This window comes from Poecilia reticulata, linkage group LG22, assembly GCF_000633615.1.
Source record: "Poecilia reticulata strain Guanapo linkage group LG22, Guppy_female_1.0+MT, whole genome shotgun sequence".
NCBI classification, from domain to species: Eukaryota; Metazoa; Chordata; class Actinopteri; order Cyprinodontiformes; family Poeciliidae; genus Poecilia; species Poecilia reticulata.
This window is the reverse complement of record NC_024352.1, coordinates 7,960,528-7,980,237: the sequence shown is the minus strand read 5'-3', so window position 1 is coordinate 7,980,237 and position 19,710 is coordinate 7,960,528. Positions and strand designations below refer to the sequence as shown.

At 42.0% G+C, this 19,710-nt stretch overlaps 1 protein-coding gene across 3 annotated transcripts in view; it reads left to right on the top strand.

Annotated features, from left to right (window-relative positions):
• Positions 1-19,273, top strand: part of ttbk2a (tau tubulin kinase 2a) — a 26,764-nt gene extending 7,491 nt beyond the window's left edge. For 2 of the 3 annotated variants that reach the window (XM_017302505.1, XM_008399160.2), the window contains 14 exons: positions 628-775; positions 2,018-2,091; positions 3,382-3,522; positions 4,346-4,450; positions 4,976-5,041; positions 5,472-5,564; positions 5,650-5,775; positions 5,862-6,019; positions 6,126-6,333; positions 7,007-7,230; positions 7,670-8,213; positions 10,226-10,558; positions 11,375-12,270; positions 13,266-19,273. In XM_017302505.1, the coding sequence (XP_017157994.1) occupies positions 745-775; positions 2,018-2,091; positions 3,382-3,522; positions 4,346-4,450; positions 4,976-5,041; positions 5,472-5,564; positions 5,650-5,775; positions 5,862-6,019; positions 6,126-6,333; positions 7,007-7,230; positions 7,670-8,213; positions 10,226-10,558; positions 11,375-12,270; positions 13,266-13,743 (3,477 nt within the window). In that variant the 5' untranslated portion in view covers positions 628-744 and the 3' untranslated portion in view covers positions 13,744-19,273. The remainder of the gene's footprint in view (positions 1-627; positions 776-2,017; positions 2,092-3,381; positions 3,523-4,345; positions 4,451-4,975; positions 5,042-5,471; positions 5,565-5,649; positions 5,776-5,861; positions 6,020-6,125; positions 6,334-7,006; positions 7,231-7,669; positions 8,214-10,225; positions 10,559-11,374; positions 12,271-13,265) is intronic. The other variant, XM_008399161.2, reaches the window with a different exon arrangement.
• Positions 19,274-19,710: the final 437 nt, after the last annotated feature.

The following is a 19,710-nucleotide window of genomic DNA, read 5'->3' as shown; positions in this document are numbered from 1 at the left end:
TGGAAGGAAGAGGAGATGGAGGCTGAGATAATCTACAGAGCTCAGTACATAATGAGAGTACGAATAATTCTGCTTCATAGAAGACAGAGTTGAGTTCATTGTGTTGTCCCATAACGTTTTCGCTTTTATAATCAGATTGTCTTTTCACATTCTCACAATTTTCATTCAATGAAAATAATAAAGACTTCCCCTAGTAATCTTTTTTTTCTCTCTAAAATCCTAATCAGAAATGTAAAAGTATTCAAATGTCTTGAACTTTCTTAGCATCTTATGTTAAAACTATAAACTTGAAAGTGTTTTTTGGGGGGGATCTTTATGTATTTCGGGTACACCACCGACACAGCGGTGCTCATAATTCCGTCTGAATAGTTTACAAACAGAAATCTTAAAAGTGTGGCGGGCATTTGTGTTCATCCCCATGTCCTAATATCTTGTCGAACAGCGTTTCACTTCCATTGAAAATGGGAAATGTCTACACATCTAGAAACTGAAATCCTTGCCTATCGTTCTTCGAAAACCTTTTATGGACAGCAGTTTGGACATTGCGTGATGCTTGATTTGTTCTGTTTGTTTTGACCCTTTCTGAGATGATTATTCTGTCTGCCTCCCTTTATAWCCTCCCTCCAGGTAAAGAAGATAGGAGGTGGCGGTTTCGGRGAGATCTACGAGGCKCAGGACCTGCTGACGCGGGGCAGCGTGGCGCTGAAGGTGGAATCGGCCCAGCAGCCCAAACAGGTGCTAAAGATGGAGGTCGCCGTCCTGAAGAAGCTTCAGGGTGAGTGGAAATGGGYTCRGCGGATTCATTTACAAGAACCAATCGATCCACGCCGACAGTGACCTATTGATTTGATTCAACATGCATGTACTTTTTGTCATTGGGTGAATGTTGTAGGGAAGAAGAAAACTGTTTTTASATKAATCTTTTTGAAAACACAGGAAATGGCATTTTGAGTRATGTGTGGATCAGTTCTCGGGACAGATAGGTGTAATACAAGTCATCTGATACATCTGAAACTCGGTTTGGGTGACACTTTATTTTTGCTGCAGTGTCCTGATTGTCAATTTCTTCTTACAATTCAYCAGAAAATTTTGCATAGACTTGATTTGTTTTTTTTGTTTTTTTTAAACTCCAAACTCTACTTGCGTTTTAACCAGCATGTTGTTTCTTTTGCCCATCCGAGATGAAAATCGATGAGCTGGGATCGGGTTTGCTGTCTAATGGCCTCGACCTGCAGCCCTGTGATTCTCCTGCTTCCTAAGGGAGCCTGCATGTAACTTGAGACGAACTCAACTCTAATCCCCCAACGCTGCTGATCCGYGCAACTGTCAAGAGTAAACATTGACCAACAGTATCATTCCAAGGCTCCTTAGCCATCCCACGCTCATCACAAGAGCCACGAATGGCATTAGTTAACCTTGTTGTTGCCCCAAATAAGAATTTGATGACAATAAAATGCGCATGAATGTTTTTATTCAGAATGTACTCTGTGGTTTTGGGAACGCAGCAGTGTTCGACGCATAGTTTTATCCCCCAGGCATGCGTGCTGAGAGTTGATGTACGCCGTCCACCGTCGACCTTTACTCTTTCTAGAGTCTGTGGTTCTGTTGTACGGACGTAATGTCCCGTTAGCTATCTGGTGTGTATGGTTCAGTTATCATCAGGTTGCTGTTCCGTACTGTTGGTAGTTGTAATTCCAGCTCATTCTATACTTATTAGGTCTAAGTGGCTGCATGCTAATGCTACCTGACAACAATTAATCAGTAGAAAGTTTCTTGCTTTAAACCATGAAAAATTAAAAACCAGTTTGGGCCCAGCTGACAGATTTTTTTATTTACTTCAATGTGCTTATGCTACCCTCTGATATAATCTTGCCCTGGGCAGTGAGCCAATACTGCCCATATGAAAAAAACGCATTGAGTACAGACGTAATTACTATGGCTAAATACCAGCATTGGTGTCTGGTGAGGTTGTATTGTCGGCCGTGAGCTTGAAACAATTTTATCCTTGTTCTCTTAGGTAAAGATCACGTCTGTCGCTTTGTAGGATGTGGCCGCAACGACCGCTTCAACTATGTGGTGATGGAGCTTCAGGTCAGTGTTGGTGGATGGGGTATGCCACAGAGTCAGCCATGGAGCCATGGAGCAATGCCACATGCCTTCACTCCAAATATAAAAACAACAGTTTCTTTCTTTTATTTGTTTTTACAACTTGGAAAAATGTAACGTCTACCGGCCTGAGAACTGCCGGTATTAGCTGCCCGTGTCGTAAATAGAAAATACGAGGGACTTTGCTTCACAGTAAAATCAGAACCATCTGGTTCCTGACACGCATACTGGCAGGGATGTGGAGATACTGTGGCAAACCAGAGTTAAGTTCCTGCCAAAACGTTGGTACACGCATAAATCCTCGAAATGTCACACATTAAAATTAGTCTGATCAAGTTTCCAGTACAATTAAAACCATGCTGGGAAATACACCACCACAAGAAACACACGTTTTGTATCTTTTAGATGAGTTTGTCCAATAAGGAGACAAAGGCGAACCTCGTTCAGTGATTAGTAAAAATGAGGTAAAATGTTCTCAGTGGATAATATTTTCCCTTCGTAATAACTTCCACACTCAAGAGTGTTTTAAGTGGGACTTACGTGGCACTCAAGTCAGAAAAAGATTGTCTTTTGGAGTTACAGAACGGTCTATAACAGGTAAGGGCAGGTCGAGATAAACATTGGTCCAATTCAGTCACTAACTGATCACTCACTTCATCTCTACCTTTTATTGGTTTTTCGTGAACAACAGCAAACCGTACTGAAAACCCGAGCCGTGAGAAAGAACAATAGTTCACTGTGCTCAGTTATATGTCCACTAATGTCATCTAACGTGACTCTAGGTTTGCCCATAAGGAGTCTATTTGCTCTGATCTTGGTTTGACTTTGCGCTGACACCTGAGATGTGTCATGCACATCTCCCCCTCCGCCAGCTCCCGGCTGCATGTTACTCATGTCTGGGAGTTGTTTACAAAAAAGTGAGCCAAATAAATATTTCAGAAAAGTCTAAAAATACAGCTTCTCATGAATAATTTATTTGCTAACCTGCAAACTACACACTGGAGGGTGTTAAACAGAAACAGTTGTCTTGGAAAAACTGCAGCTGAGCACCTGACCAGATAAGGCCATTAGCCAACTCATAGTCAGTTTAGTCATAATAGGCAGTTTTGGCTTCTGGTGGTCTGATTTTTATTTATTCATTGTTCTGGTACTGGAGCGGCTGCTGTGAAGTTTCCTTTTCTGTAGCATCATCACCTGATATGTGAAGGCTGTTGGGGTCAGAGTCGTCTTTCAAACCTGCCATTGGACTAACGTATAACCCGTGCCGTCTTTCAGGGTCGAAACCTGGCAGATTTGAGGAGGAGCATGCCTCGGGGAACGTTCAGCATCAGCACCACCCTACGCCTGGGGCGCCAGATCCTGGAGGCCATAGAGAGCATTCACTCTGTCGGATTTTTGCATCGAGACATCAAACCGGTGCGTTGCAAAAATCCTGGGAGCAGTTTGTCTCCTGTAAACCTTTTGTTGCTTCCTTATAGTCTACGGAAGAGGGGTACAAATATTTTTGCCACATGGGAAAAATTCAAGTCGGAAACAACTTGATGGCCAAAAAAAAAAATATATATATATATATATGTTTTATATATACATATTTTATTTATATATATTTTATTTATTTAATAATAAATTAAGCATAAAATACTTTCATTAAACAAACAAAGAAGTTGGACTTGTTAGAAAAGGATGTGTAAATTATAATAGATCCAAAACTTTAAAGTTTTTTTTTTTTTTTTACAAATTTCAACTGGAAAAACATGGTAAACATTTTTTGTTTTTGAGCAATAAAATCAGGATTTTGGTCACTCTTTCTTTGAAAACGCCTGCTATAATTAACAAAGTTTAATAAGGCAATTAAAAGCATATTTGGGTGCAGCAGATTTTTTGAGTTAAAGACGTGGTGCTGGCAAGAGAATTCAAACAGTATGGTTATTCAGAGACAAATAATTGGTGTTGCTGTCAACTACTTTGGTCTACAGTATTTAAACTGCGTGACATACAGTGTGGATGTAAGGATTTTCCTCCCTGCATGACCTGAAAGTCTTTGTGTGATAGGTTAAATGCCTTGAGGTACCAGAGTGTAAATATCGTTTACCCTGTGAACTGTTGTCACAGATCTTCTCATCATCTCGGAGCTGTATGGATAGAAATAAACTGCTCTGATAGTTATAATAGTTATACACAGATAGTTATAAATTCTGCACTTTTTAACCTCCTCGTATCTGACCTCTTTCTGTTTCAGTCCAACTTCGCCATGGGCCGTTTCCCCAGTACCTGTCGGACTTGCTACATGCTGGACTTTGGCTTGGCTCGTCAGTTCACCAATTCCTGTCAGGAGGTCCGCCCTGTAAGTGGACTCCTCTCTTGCCATCTATTTATTGACCATAAGGCTGTAGATCAAGTTTATGTATCAATATCATTGGTCAGCAAAAACCCCCAAAACAAAACAAAAAAACCCATCTACCACATTTTCACTGCATTTAGTTTTGAAACGTGTATCTTAACTGTTTTATTATTTTACTTAAAAGTTTTCTGATTTCATGCTGACTAGAAATAATAGAACTATTTTACAAAGATGGCAAACATGGAGATTATTAGCTAAAGTCCGTATGTCTTTGTTGTTGTTTTTTTCTACAGTAGATGTTTAATAAACAAGGTTGAAAATGAAAACTGCTGTATTTAACAGAAAGTAGTTCAAGTACAGTATTTAACGCTAAATACTGTACTGTATTTTATTTCATTGATTTATGCATAAAGTTTTAGTTTTTTGTTTTCTTCCAGAATTTTACCAAGTCTATGTTTGATCTAGTCTCTAACACATTCTAGAGGGTTTTTTTCTATGAATATAATTGCCATATATGCTATTTGTTAGCCTCGTCCAGTCGCAGGGTTCAGGGGAACAGTTCGCTACGCCTCTGTGAATGCGCACAAGAACAAGGTGAGTGTCTGTCCAAAGAGGTTTAATATTTTCTCACTCTGATATGCCACCCAATGTGGATTTACAGTAACTAAAGAGTTTGCACTCCATCTGTCACGTTTCAACCAGAAACGTCCACTCAATTTGTTAGGCTTGAATCTAGAAACATAAAGAAATGAACAAACGTGAAGCTGAAAGTAAAGCTTACATGGTTCTATAAAGAAAAATCTGATTGCATCTGTATGAAGATTTCACCAACGATACGAGTGAAATTTAGGTTTGAGGCTAATTAGCGACGTCAGACACATGAAGCGTAAAAATGATTCTCTAGCCTCAAGTAAAGTGTATGATTGTATTGATGCTGCTGTTGCTCAAATGCACACAGAAGCGTCTTTTCAGTTTTTTCGTCATCGTGATGAAATATAAACACAATGTTTATTAAATTCTGCAGGAGATGGGTCGTCATGACGACCTGTGGTCTCTCTTCTACATGCTGGTGGAGTTTTTGGTCGGGCAGTTGCCGTGGAGGAAGATTAAAGACAAAGTGAGGCGACTCTCAAATCAAAAGCTTGTTCAAATCACCTCGAGTGATGAAATATACCAAATAGTAAAAATCTGTTTAATCTCAGGAACACGTGGGGAAACTGAAAGAGACTTACGACCATCGCCTGATGCTCAAACACCTGCCGGCAGAGTTTGGCGTATTCTTGGAACACATTTCTAGCCTTGACTATTACACCAAGCCCGACTACCAGGTCAATACTCGGAAAAGCTCTGATGGATTTTCCTGAACGAAAAATTCAGACAACAAGGTAGATCACACCTCTGTGTGTCGTTGCAGCTGTTGATGTCGGTGTTCGACAACAGCATGAAAACCTACAACGTTGTGGAAAACGACCCTTACGACTGGGAGCGAACCAGCACAGATGGCACTCTGACGATCAGCGCCAGCGCCACAACCCCGCAGCATCACACCCGACTCACTCCCGCGCAGATGGGGTACGAGGCCAAAATCCCTCGGCGAGCTCTGCGGAGTGCGCGACAACTGGTCTTTTTTTAAAGCTTTACAGTATTTTAATAGCGTGTGCACATTTCGTTGCCGCAGCATTGTGAACGCCTCTCTGATCCCCGGCGACCTGCTGAGGGAGAACACAGACGAGGTTCTGCAGGACGAGCAGCTGAGCGACGTGGAGAACAACCCCGGCCCCGACCGTGTGCCGGGCTCCCCCCACCACCAGCATCGCAACCAGGAGGCCGACGTCTGGGAAGAGCTGGACCGAAACCGGAACCGGATCAGGACGGGACACTGGAAGGTTCGGCTACACACGGCGCCTTACAAGGGAGCCCCTACAGTGTATTTTGTTTTATAGAGCAATGCAAAGTAGCACATTATTGTGAAGTAGAAAGAGAATAATGTGTGTGTTTTAAATTTTTTTAAATTTTTTTTACTGATTTAAATCTGTCATAGAAAAAGAGGCTAAATACAAATGCGCTCCATACTTTTCTCTATAAAAATGTCAAAACCGTATACGCTTTATCATCATTATTTTCTTATGAAAGTTCCAATAAATAAAGGCAAGTTTTGAGGTTGTAACATGGCAAAATGTAGAAAAATTAAAGGAGTATTAATACTTTTGCGAGGATTTACAGCAGCTTATTCAAGTGCAATTGTGTTTACAGATCCAGGTTGTTTGTGGTTTTTCCAGTTTCATTTATTGTTTTTGGTTGTTGCGTTCTATTTTGGCTATTTCAAATGTCTACCGGTTCCAGTGTAAAGAGTCCTTTTACGAAATTCAAGTTTAGAGGACAAACTTGCATTATTATACCATTATCAATAAGATACTTCTAAATTGTCCTAAATTAACAATATTATCGTTTATCGCAATAATTTCAGGGGCAGCTTATCATCCAGCAAAGTCACAGGCCTACACAAATGTTGAATTTGAAATTCGTTCAAAGTCGTGAAAGTGTTTCTCGGTCGCACAGGCTGCGGCAGAGGAGGAACAAGGCAACAACCAGGCCAGACAAGGACACCAGAGCCCCTACGCAGGGCCAAGTCTGGGCTCTCCCGTCAAACCGCACTCGGAGGCGGTGGCTTCTGATCGGGAGGGCCCTCCCCTGAGGAAGCTCCGCAACATCCACAGCTTGGAGCTGGAGAGGAGGCTGGGACTGGAGTCAAAGTCCAGCCCAGAGCGTCTCCTGGATAACTGGTAAAGTGTGCCTACAATTCAGCCCATGTGTGAGGCGTTACGCTGCAAAAACACACAATCTTACCAAGTAGATTTAGTCTAGTTTTTGTTTCAAATATCTTGAGTACACAGGAAATAACACAAAACTAACTTGTGAGTAACTTTTGAGGAAGTACTGGTTCCACGGGCAGATCTTTTCACTTCTGGGGAAAAAATGTTACAAGTGACGTTATTTAAAATCAACAGCAAGAAATTATTTACTTAAAACATGCTCCTATATCTTGCTGAAAAGTTAAGTTACATTTGCCTTATTCCAAGTGTAGTAAAATACTTGCACTAGACAGTATGCCAAAACTACTTGGCAAGAATTTGTGTTTTTGCAGTGTGTACAATAAATTTCTTTGGGTTAAACCTTGAGTTGTTTTCATTTTCTTTTTTTTTTTTTGCGTCTGTCCTTTAGTTTAGGGAAACAACAGTTTGGCGCCCAGCACCAGGGCATGGAGGCTGCTGTCGTTCCAGCAACTCAGGGTCAAGCTGGGTCCGCCGGGGAGCGCCCCGATCGCGTCTGGCATTACGACGAGGAGTTCCTGTCCGGAGCCGGTTCTCCTAAACCGGCTTCACCGGCGTCTTTTGAGCAGGGAGAGGGGGCGGCCAGTAGTGGTGGCTTTGTGGCGCTTAATCTGAGCTCTGGGAGGCAGGACATTGACTCGAGGGAGTGGGTAATGGTGGAGCGACCCAGTGGCTCCCCCGGAGCCAAAGCCACGGCAAGCCCATCGGAGGAGGATGAGGAGCCGGAGGTGCTCCAACCGGAGGAAGCATCTCCCGGATGGGAAAAGAGAAGCCCGACCCCTAACTCTGGCAGAGCCAAGCAAGAAAGCGCGGCTTCCTCCAAAGGAAGCGTAAAAGTGGACAAGTTGGAGCTCAGTGTGGGCCCCGCGGGGGCTCTGCCTCCTATTACCCCAACCAGTCCAGCTGAAGCTCTGGCTGAGGGAATCCTGACTCAGGTAAGGCCCTTCACGGGAAGGCCGCTTCACAACATGCCAAACATGATGATGACTGTAGTCAGCATTTTTACAAGGATAAAAAGCTGCACAGAGTCAGAGTTCTAGGTCTAGAACTTCGATGCTTTTATCATACAACAATCAGTGTCCCACCAGCTGCATCTTGCCGTAGTCTGAAGGTAAATGTTACCGCTTTGTGTCTGCTTGCTCTTTCACCTGTGTACATATTTAGAAACAGATACAACTCAGCCTGAGTGCTTCAATCAGATCAGAGCATGGGAAAAAAAAAGAAAAGAAAAAAAGAGAGAGCTTATGATTTTAACCTTCGGTTTCGTTTGGAGTAGTTGTGCGCAGCTTTACTTTGGTCGCAGTATTTGTTTGTTTGTTTGTTTTTTTTCTCTATTTTGCTTCACAAATTAATTTCCAAAGGCTTTTTTTATTTTTCTAAGTTAAATATTTTTGCTGTTTTGCTATTCATATTCTCGCAGTAGACAACTTAGTTCAGTGTTACATTTCTTCTCAATCTATAATTCAACTGTGAAAACTTACAGTGCCTTCCAGAAAATACTCACACCCCTTCAATTTGTTTCATATTCTGTCACTTTGCAAACACAAACTTCAAAGCATTTGATTCAGATTTTATGCACTTTATACTGACGATGCTGCCTCATCATTAAATAGTTTGCTTTTTTTAATAATGCAATCTCAGTCTAAATGCAGACGAGGCCAAACATTGGACATCCAAGCCCGTCATCTAAAGGGCGTAACATGGTGGTGGTGGCAGCATCATGCTGTGGGGATGGAATGGATTAAACATATCCTTTATTAGAGTGGGAAAATTAAGGTGTGACAACAGAAACATGAGACATAAAGCTTCACAGAAAGATAAAAGTATTAAAATATATATACATATATATATACTGTGCCGTTATCAAAAGTAACATGCTCCAATCTAAAGGAATGTGCAACTCAATAGGATCCTTTAAAAAAAGTGCATTAAAAACAACACTATTTACAATATATGAAAATAAAACACAAATGTTCAAATAGGCCTGTGGCAACTAGCAGTAAATCAATTAACTGCATGATAAATTAAAACAAACTTCTTCCATGACTGATTATTTTCCTTGTGTCTTTCTTACCAAAGTCTGAATGACAACAGTTTTGCGTACAGTCTTCAGTATTCATTTTATTTGTTGTTTTGTTTATTCATTTTTGGATAGTTAAAATATCTTCAATTTCCAGCTTTAAATGATTTTTTGAAATTAAAGTCGATTAGTTTTTGAGAGGATGTATTGGCTTTATTACGCCCTTGCCATTATATTTCTTGAAAATGATCTCAAAATAACAGTTATCGTTTATCGCAGTAGAATTAGTTATTGTGACAGGCCTGTATGCATACAGCAGAAATGTTATTTAAAATGAGTTAAATTGACCTGAATCAAAGCATATATATTGACACCACTTAAATTGCTGCTTTGGGGATTTAATACAATAGCAAACATGCCATAATATTTAGATTTTTATTTGTAAAAGAAGGAAAAGAAAACCTTGTAGTTTTGGACAATCATGTAAAATCCTAATAAAATCCATTTAAGTTTACAATTTTAAAGCGAGGCGATGGCTCGGGGTTCAGTGTATGGAGGCCTGAGTCCTTGGCCATTGACCTTTGCCACGTCTTCCCACTCTAGAAAATAACAAAAAAAATGTGACTGTATAGAAATACCTTTGCAAGACACTGTAAGAACTTACTGCCAATTCTCCCCACCTCAAGCAGAACTACCGTCTTTCATTTAAATAAACACAGACCCCTTTTACCTAAAGTTCCTACCTCACCTCCTAAATCCTTTACCAGTTTTGATTAAAGCAACTTCTTGTGGCGCTCCCTGCCAGAGCAGCTCGTCTCTTCCACCTCACACCACTTCCATCTTCACACACCCTCATCAATCTCACAGTCCCTCCTCTCTCCAACCCCCCTCTACCCTCACCTCCCCCGATACCCTCCCCTCTCTTAGTTCCCCACCTCACCTCCGTCTCTACCCGAGGAGGTCTTGGCGCGGACGTCCAGCCCCATCCCGCTGCGCTCTCCCAGCCCTCACACCCTCCTCACCACGCTGTCGGACCCGCTGCACCTGCGCCAGTCAGCGGGCTTGAGGCGCAGCCAGTCCGCCGACCAGCAGCCGCAGCAGCAACGCCCTTCCTCCTCCACCTCCTCCCTCCCTCTGCCAACAAACCCTTCCCCGGGCTCTCGCTCGCCCAGTCGCAGGAAGCTGCCGGCCATCCCTGCCGGTGCCGCCAACGCCAAGTTTCCCTCAGTCATACGTATCACCCGCGCCCAGCTTCAGCAGGTGATGAATCTCCCATCACTGTTCCCGTAGAAACAGACGAGCCTCCATTCCGCTTCCTCTCTCTCTCTCTACACCCGTAGCAACATATTTGTTCTATATATTTTTCATTCTTGGTTTCCGTCTTCTCTTCTGTTGCTGGTTATAGCTGTTTATTTTCCTTGTGTGTTCCTTTGGGCTTGGCTTGTTTGTGCAGCTCTCTCTCTCCCAGATCAATGTAGAGGGGTCATTGTGCAGGCCAGATAGAGCATGGGTTCAGATGTGTCCTTGTCATGTGATTAGTAGGGTGTGTCTATGTCTGACTGTGGCATGCCTGTTGGGGAATGTGGAGTCATGACTACAGGTTGCATGATCTCTTTTGTTTCAGATCGTCTTTGTCCTCTCTATCTTCCTCTTCCTCTCTCTCTCCCTGTATTTGTTCCTCACCCTCTCTTCGCTGAAGCCCCCTGCGAAGTTGCGTGAACGTTTCCTGTCCTTGCCGGTTTAGTACTCACAGCTTGACTGACACTGCCATAGCGCTCGTGTGTTTCGGTCTGATTAATGGGTAGCTATGGTTTTGCATGCTGTTGCTCAACTAATCACCATTTGTTTACCATTTTCTTTTATTAATATCAAATTCCTCTCCGTTCAACACATCTGCATCTGGCTCTTGCTGCGGATCTACAGCACAACTCCACATGTTGTGGTCTACCAGCAACAGACCTTTTTATATTATAAGCAATTTATTCCCATTTTTAGCGTTAGGTTTGGTTGAATAACACCTGTTTTTTGCTTTTTCCCTTCCCCCTCTTCTCTCGTCCTCCTCCCTTCCCCATCCAGCTGACAGCTCAGCGTCCTTCAGGTCTATCCTCGCAGTCGGGATCAGACAGCGCTCCACAGTGCCTCCTGCTGGAGAGGCGTGGTGATGCTGAAGGTGAGACTCAGCAGATCAACTCCCAGCAGGAACATGCGCCCACCCATCCGGGGACGCCGACGGACCCGCTGGCTGAAACGTTGGCGAATGGGGACGCTCACGCCAAAGCTCAAAGCCCCGTGCCAAGCCGCGCGTCTTCTCCTCGCTCCCCCCGCTCCCCCCACTCGCCTCATCAGTTCTCTCCTCGCAGCCCCCTTTTTGCCAACGGCTGCGTCTCTCTGCCTTGTAATGCCCAAGCCGCTGGAGAGCTCTCGAAACACAAAGACCCCAAAAATGACGCCTCCCCGGCCCCATGTGCGATGGAGGCACAGACTAGGGAGGAAGACAGGGGCAATGTGACTCTTACCCCCTCCTGCTCCTCGTCCGCTGCCCCCCGCAAGGACCCCAGCCGCAGGCAAAGTCGCATCCCCGTGCTTGAGCCCTCCAGCCTGCTCGAGCTCCCCCCTCCGGGGTCAGCCAAGGAGAAACTTTTGCAGAAAAAAGCCTGCCACCATGGCCCCGTCCCCTCTCCTACCGCCTCCCCGTCCCTCTCTGATCGCCGCGGCGCCGTAGCCTCCCTCGTCAGGGACCCGCTGTCGTCCGCCTCCGACCGCTCTCAGGACGAGGACTCCCTCGTCGGCTCCCGCTCCGACCGCCAAGGGGACGAGGGTCTGTCTTTGTCCTCCTCCTCCAGCCCCCTCTCTCGGAAGAGCAGGATCCCTCGTCCCGTTCACTCGGCCGCCTCCGCAGAGCAGCTGACCGCCCAGTTCCTGCCGCGCCCGCCCCCGGGGAAGCCACCTTGTCGCACCCAAGTGGAGGGCAGGTAACGCCCGCTTCCACATTTCAGTGGCCCAATGTACACTGCCTTACGAAAGAGATTAGATTGTTTTATTGTGAAGCGGAAGGAAATGTTTTTTTTTGTTGTTTTTTTTACAGTTGCAAAGAGAATACAGCATGCAGTTTTATTGAGCCCCCTTTACTCAAGTACTCCTAAATAAAATATGTGGCTGATTAATTGTATTAATCGTGATTAATCGATTATTGAAAGAATCGTCAACTATTACAGTAATCGATTGATCGTTAACAATACACAAGCCTGTCACAATAACAAATTTTGCTAGACGATCACTTGTCTCAAAAATTATTGTGATAAGCTTTTATATTGTTGTTTTTGAAACCATTTTCAAGTAATATAACGTAATGGCCTAAAAAAGCAAGAACACATTCCCAAAGATAAATAAACCTTCAATTCTAATGAACATTTAAAAACAATAAAAAATACATCCAGGCAGTAATTAACTTAAATATTTACATTTTGCAATTAAGATATATAAAAAAGCCTTTGTACGTAAATATATTTTACCCAGAATTCATCAAATTCTGCAAAAAAATACAACAAATCTATTCATAAGCACATTTTAATGTCCAATTACTAATTGTTTACTCAAGAAAATAATCAATAGATCAGCACAACACTGCATTGATTATAAGTCTTATTATATTGATTATAAGATTATAATTATAAGCTTCAGATACATCCTTTGTTACAAATGATCAAGCATTCACTGAAGGAATGCTGTTATTTCATTTTTGGCAATGAAATATTTATCTTCTTATTTGAAGAAAGGAATTGGAATATTTGCTTATTTGCATTCTTTAATGTATTTCTATTGTTCAATAAAAGAGGCTTAAGTAGTTAAATGAAAAATCTGGAGAAATGCACCATTTATTTTTATCCAATTAATTGATTGTCAGAATGATTGATAAATTATATATCTATATCTATATATATTTCACCGTCTTTATCTTCCCGTGTAGACTCAGGCGCTACCGCATCCGGGCTGTTAGCACCAGCGACTCGAACCTCCTGTCATGCATCGCTCAGCTGATGCATGGCACCCGCGGCTCCCCCCTTCACCACCGCTCCCCGGTGCAGCACGGGGCCTCCAGGATGGGCGTCTGCAGCCTGACCAGCTCCCCGCATCACCACCACCATCACCACCATCACCACCGCAGCTCCAGCGCCTCGCCGCGCAGCTCCTCCTCGCTGCAGCGTTCCGTCAGCTCCTCGCCGTCCCGCCACGAGCACCGCGGCGGAGGCGGCGGAGGCGGCGGGGGCTGCCTGGGCCGGAGCCACTCGCCCCCCAGCTTCTCGGGGTCGCCGCCTCCGCGCCGCTTCTACCTCCACCACCAGGAGACGTGTTGCAGTCGGCAGGCGCGCACGAGCCCGCTCCACCTGTCCCGGGGAAAGGGCTGCAGCCGAGAGGGCAAGTGCTCCAGCAAGCTGAGCAGATAATTTCGCAACCCGATTGTAAACGCCATAGCGAAGGAAGTGAGGATTCCAGTGACGATAGGATAGACGTCAGTTGGAAAATAGGCCTGAGTCTTCCTGTTCAGTCAGTAAAACACCTCGTTCCTCTTTTGTATTATTAGTTCCAGACCTCCTTCTCTTCCAAGCGTTCCCCTCCTCCCGTGTTTGCACACAGGGTTTGTCTGACCTTTCAGATGTTTTGACTACTTGCTAACTTAAATATCAGCTTTCGTTTCAATTTCATCTTTCAAACTGAGCCTCGCAGGTATAACTAGCAAGAAAAAAAAGAGGCTACATGCAGATACTCGTATTACTAAAGCTGTGTCTTTATCATGCTGCAGGTAGTAGTATAACATAGAACAATAGCTACGTTGAGCCTTTATCTTTGACCTATCCTGTACATTGACATACACCAATCAGGCATAACATAACCACCCACAGGTGATGGGGCAACTTTGATTGAGTAGGATAGTAGTAGGGAGCAAGTGAATATTTTCTCCTTAAAGCTGAAAAAAACTGGGGATTTGTGTGAGTTTGACAAGAGCCAAGTTGTTCTGGGTTCAGTATCTCTAAAGCTGCCGTTCTCTTAGGTCGATCCCTGACTGCTGTGGTTGGTATCAATTAAAAGTGGTCCAAAGAGGGAGCAATAGCGGGTCGGCAAAGTTGAGAGTTATAAGCGTCGGGGTGGATCTGTTTGGTCCAACCAAACAAATGAAATACTCCAGCTCGATTGCTTAAGAAAATTGTGCCATTTCTAATAGAAAAGTGTCACAACACGCAGTGCTTCAGAGTTTGTTGCGTATGCGGCTGCATGCAACAACCCCCCTCCACTCCCCTGTTCACTGCTGCACAACAATGGCCAGGTGAGCATCTGGTGAAAGGGACAAAATCACCTTTTCTTTTAGGTCAAATGGAGAACATGTGTAATCTGGGGAATATGGGCCCATGATGGCATTAAAAAAACTGGATGGCACCAGATTAAAAACATAAAAAACTTCTGTGCTAAATAAGTTTCTCTACTGCCTTAATGTGCAGTCAATGGGAAGTTGGCAACCCGTGCTTGCTGCGGAGGGAGGCTGTGTAAGGTGGTTTGTGAGGAACTTCACAAACCACCTTCTTGGAATCTCAAACTTCCTCCATTTTTGATTGGTTGGAGTTTAGCACAGGGTGCCGTTCAAGCAAGAACTGCTGCTGCTTAGAAACACATGCGACTAGGAAACCATGATAGAAGAAGGTAGCCCAGGAGAAGAAGTGTAATGCTTTTGATGATGTTTCGTTGGGTTTCGTCCCTTTCACCAGTTGGCTGTTGTATTATTGTAGACCACGCACGAACATCCTTTCGTGGAAGTGATGATCCCTAGTGGGTTTGGTCTCTTTTAGCAGGACAATGTGCTTTACGTCGGTACAAAATTGTTTCAGGAATGCTGCTAGGTTTTGACTTGGCCTCTAATTCCTCCTGATCTCACTGGAGTCGAGCCATTTTTGGATGTGCCGAAACATTTTTGCAACTTATGGAACCTAGAAGGATCCTGGACACCCTACCACACACCACACCTTCTGGGGGTTTGGTGGAGTCCAAAACCTTGATGGGTCAGAGCTGTTTGGCAGCTGATACCGACCCGCTACCTGGCAGGTGGTTATAACGTTATGCCTGATTAGGTGTTAGTAGCGGTTTAATTCTTTTTTTGTTTGTTTGTTTTTTGTTTTTTTTTAAATGCACTTGGGAATTACAGTGTAGCTGATTCCAACTCAATGAAGAATTTGCCTCGGTTCTGCTTTTGGAGACTGCACGCAGGGTATTATAGTACGTTTTTGCTAAAGTAAGCTATACTTTGTCTAAAGTTGTTTTTTATTGAAGTATTTATTGTAAAGCTTCTTCAGACCTCCTTCCCCAGACGTGTGACCCGTCACATTAGTTTTAAGTGTTTAATCGGAGGGATTGCTCGGTGGCCCTCTATACAATCAGCCGTGTAAAGTGCGTGACATCGCGCACCGTTTTGTGCCTACTGTGATGCTGTGAGGTTAACTTAGGATTTTTAGGACAGAAATAAGTGGATCATGTTTTTTTTTTTTTTCTCAAGTGGTCGCGGTTGACGTAGCCTGAACAGCATAAGGTGCGTTACTGGTGAGTAATGCATGGACGCAGACGTTTCTCTCAGCATGTGCCTTGGCACTTTGGGCAGCTTAAAGATTTACTCTCATGTGTTTGTAATTTGGGAATAAAAGGCCAAAAAGACGTGTGCCAGCACTTAAAATGTTGAACCTTTACATTAATCTTTATTTCTATAACCAAGGTAGCAAGAAGGACATTTTGTAGTTTTTGGACAAAGTAGCTCCTTGGGGGTTAGGGGAGGGAAGGGACAGTTTATCGGTTTCAGGGTTGATGTATATCTTTGTGTCGCTGTTTTTGGCTTTGAACAAAAGCAACCCCCCACCCCCAAAATAAAAAAAAACACAAAACCCTCTGATAATACAGAAAATTGAGGCCATATGAACATTTTACAAAACAAAACAATGCTTTAAACCTCCATGTATCCTGCACTGAAGACCGTTCCTGGCTGCTGTTTTATCAATTTTATCTTAACTCCTCGCTATGCCTCCTCCTTCTGGACCCTTCACTTGTACGATACTGCTAACTTCAGCCTCCTTCACGTTATACCAGCTGCTGAGCAAAAGAGTCGCACAGCGTGTTGCATCAAGTGGTATTCTTCATTTAACCCAATGAGAACATCAGTACCTGAATAAGTCAACAGATTTCGTTCCTTAGACCCTGTGTCTTTGTGCTTCTTGTCCTGATTTGGGTCAATTATGTTGCGGCTTACAGTTCCTTGGAAAAATACTGACACATCTCCAAAAGTTGTACTCGAGTAAGAGCAACACTTCTTAAAAAATAATTTTTACTCAAGTAGAAGTAAAAAGTAGCCGTCCGAGAATTCACTCAATCAAGAGTAAAAAATATATTTTAAATATTTTAAAACCACACCATCAAATGGACTGAAATATAAACTTATGTGGAAGTTTTGGTATTTTAAAAATTAAAATGGAAATGACTCGTACAAATAACATAATTCCAACATAACAAAACCAGACAAAATGAAATTTTTTCCCAAATCAATTTTTTTCTATATAAAACCTATGAAACTTCAACAAAATACTTTAGGTGCGTGTTTGTGTCCAGTGAATTTTTGGTTGAAAGAAGCTTCTTCTCCATTCAGTAAAGTTACTCACAGTAGGTAGAGTATCTATAAAAGTTACACTAATAAGAGAAGAACATACTTCATAATGAAAATGCTCAAGTAAAGATAAAAAGTACAGTGTAGCAAAAATACTCCTAAAAGTTTTTGTTTGTTTGTTTGTTTGTTATTTCAAAATGTTACAGAAGTAAATGCACACGTAGCTTGTTATTACTACCCAAATCTGGTCATGTTACAATCGAAAACTGAAATTTTATTTTATTGAGAGTTTATGTGATACAACAAAATAGTTCATAATTGTGAGGCGAAAGGGTAGAAAGGTTTTTCACAATTTCTACAAAAGTTCAGATTGGACGGAGAGCGACTGAACATACACTTTCAAGTCTTACTACAGATTCCCAATTGAGCTTAGGGCTGGACATTGACTAGGCCATATGATTAGATTTAAATAGTCCATTGTAGCTCTGGTCCATTGTAGTGTCTAGCCTTTTGCAACCTATTCATTGTTTTACCTTCTGGAATGCTCTGGATTTAGTTTTATTAACCCACGACCAATGTCCTGCTAAAAAAAAAAAAAAGTATCTCCACCATCATGATTCACCATGGCAATTGTGCTACAATGGCAGCCATCATTATATAGTGCATTACATTTGGATTTTATGTGACTTTATCTGGCCTGTATTCAAATATCATGTTTTGATATTTATTCTGACACTGCTAAATAAAATCCAGCGTGACTGTCACTCTAAACAACAGTGGAAAGGTTCTACTAGTGTGCATATATTTTTTTGCAAGGCACTGTACATGATGCTGTTTTTAGTACTGCATTCCACTAATCTGATGCACAAAATGGAGGAGATTGTAGTCGTATGAGATCCTGCGTGATTAGATGCTGCTATACATAAGGACAAAGACAATGGTGACATTGCCAAATATTTTTGATGGCTCGAGCTGAGATGCGGCTCGCTCTCAGATGTGAAATGGTCCCGCTTCTTTCGACTCGCGCAGATTAGTCTCACCGAGCAGCTCTGATGACTCATCCCGAAGGCGGACAGCGTTCAGTCAGAACAGCCTTAAATGCCTCTTCCCTGCCCCTCTGTATATATAGCGAGGGATGACTGAGCCTTGTCTGTGCTGGAGATCGTTTCACCACTAGAGCAAAAAACGGAATATTCCTTTCTTCTCTCCTGTCCGTACTGTTCCTCGGAGATCCAGGAATAATAATAATAATTAAAAAAAGGCAAACTTTTGTGTGCAAAACCACCCTGAAGTGTACCTGTATTCCACAAATGAAATAAGAAAAACTTGGGGGGAGCTGGTCAATCTCCATGGCGTATGTTTGTAGTAATTTCTTTTTATTTATTATTTTTTTACATCCAATATGTGAACTGTCCCGCAGACATCAAAGTACCCTCAGCTGTTAAAATTCATTACGCAGACTTTTAATAAATACCTGTAAGATATTCAGTCGTATTTAAATTTAAAAACAAAACAGTGTTGTAAAAAAACCCCAAAAAAACCAATAACTTATATGCTTCAATGAGAGGAAGGAACAGATGCTAAACAATGCTGCTGGTTTTCTATGATAATGAGATTTCGTCATGGTTTTTCTTATTAATGCACAGAAGTGGTGTGTGTAGTCATAGTGTAAGTGTTTCTGTCCAAGTTAGATTTCCTTTGTCACTTTTGAAAGTGACTTGCAGATAGAACGGTGTCGTTTTTGTTGTTGTTTTTTTTTATATTAGTGGTTCCTTCTACACACAGACCAAAAGAGCAAACTTATCTCTGTTCTGGCTTTTGTTTTCTTCTTCGAAAAATGAGGTAAAATAAAAAAACACTGTTCATGCCACATTAGAATACTTGTCAATGACTTAGAAATGCTTGACTTGAATTTATTTATTTTGACATTAGCTTCAACTTTATTTTAAATTCAAAAATCAGGATTTTTTTTTATGTTTAATATTTTTTTATTTGCTGTAGCATATGTCATTGTTTTTGAAATGTCACTGTACAGCTTCAAGGAAGGAATGTAACAAGTGGGATTTTTGCATTGTATATACCTGTAATTATTTATGTTTGATATTTTATTTGTATCATATAAATGCTTTGTACAGTGTTTCTTTAATTTTGTTTTTATTTTAGAATTATTTTGTATTTTATTTTTATAAACTGGTTATGAATAAAATACTCATTCCGCATGCAGACAGAACTGTTTGACATATTCTTGTTTAGAATTCTTGGCGCTAGATGAAGAAATAATTTATACGACCCTGCTCATGCTGTGCAAAATGTAAATAAAAACCTTACAGTAAACCATTGGACCCGATGTTAAATTACAGTGGTAGTTTTTTTTTAAAATCACCTATAAGCTAAGGAAATCTCAAAACACTTCATCTTAACATATGCAATCACATTAAACTGTCCAGTCCAGTTCATCCTATTAGAGTTCAACCCAATACAGTCAGATTCACAGTTACATGCAAATAATACACCACAATCTGAATCAATAGACTGTGAAATTCGACTGAGCAGAAAAAGGAAACAGATTGAATGAACCTTTCGTTTTGCAGCAGTACATCAAGCGAGAACTGCGCGACCCTGATCAGAACCAGGCCTGGGATGGGCCCATAATGCATTTTTAAAAAGTTTAAAACTAAAAACGTTTTTCTCTTTAAACGAATGTAAACATTTGGTATTTCATTCTGAAAAACAAAATGTATAAAAATAAAGTAAACTTTTAAAAATATTTTTCGTTTCA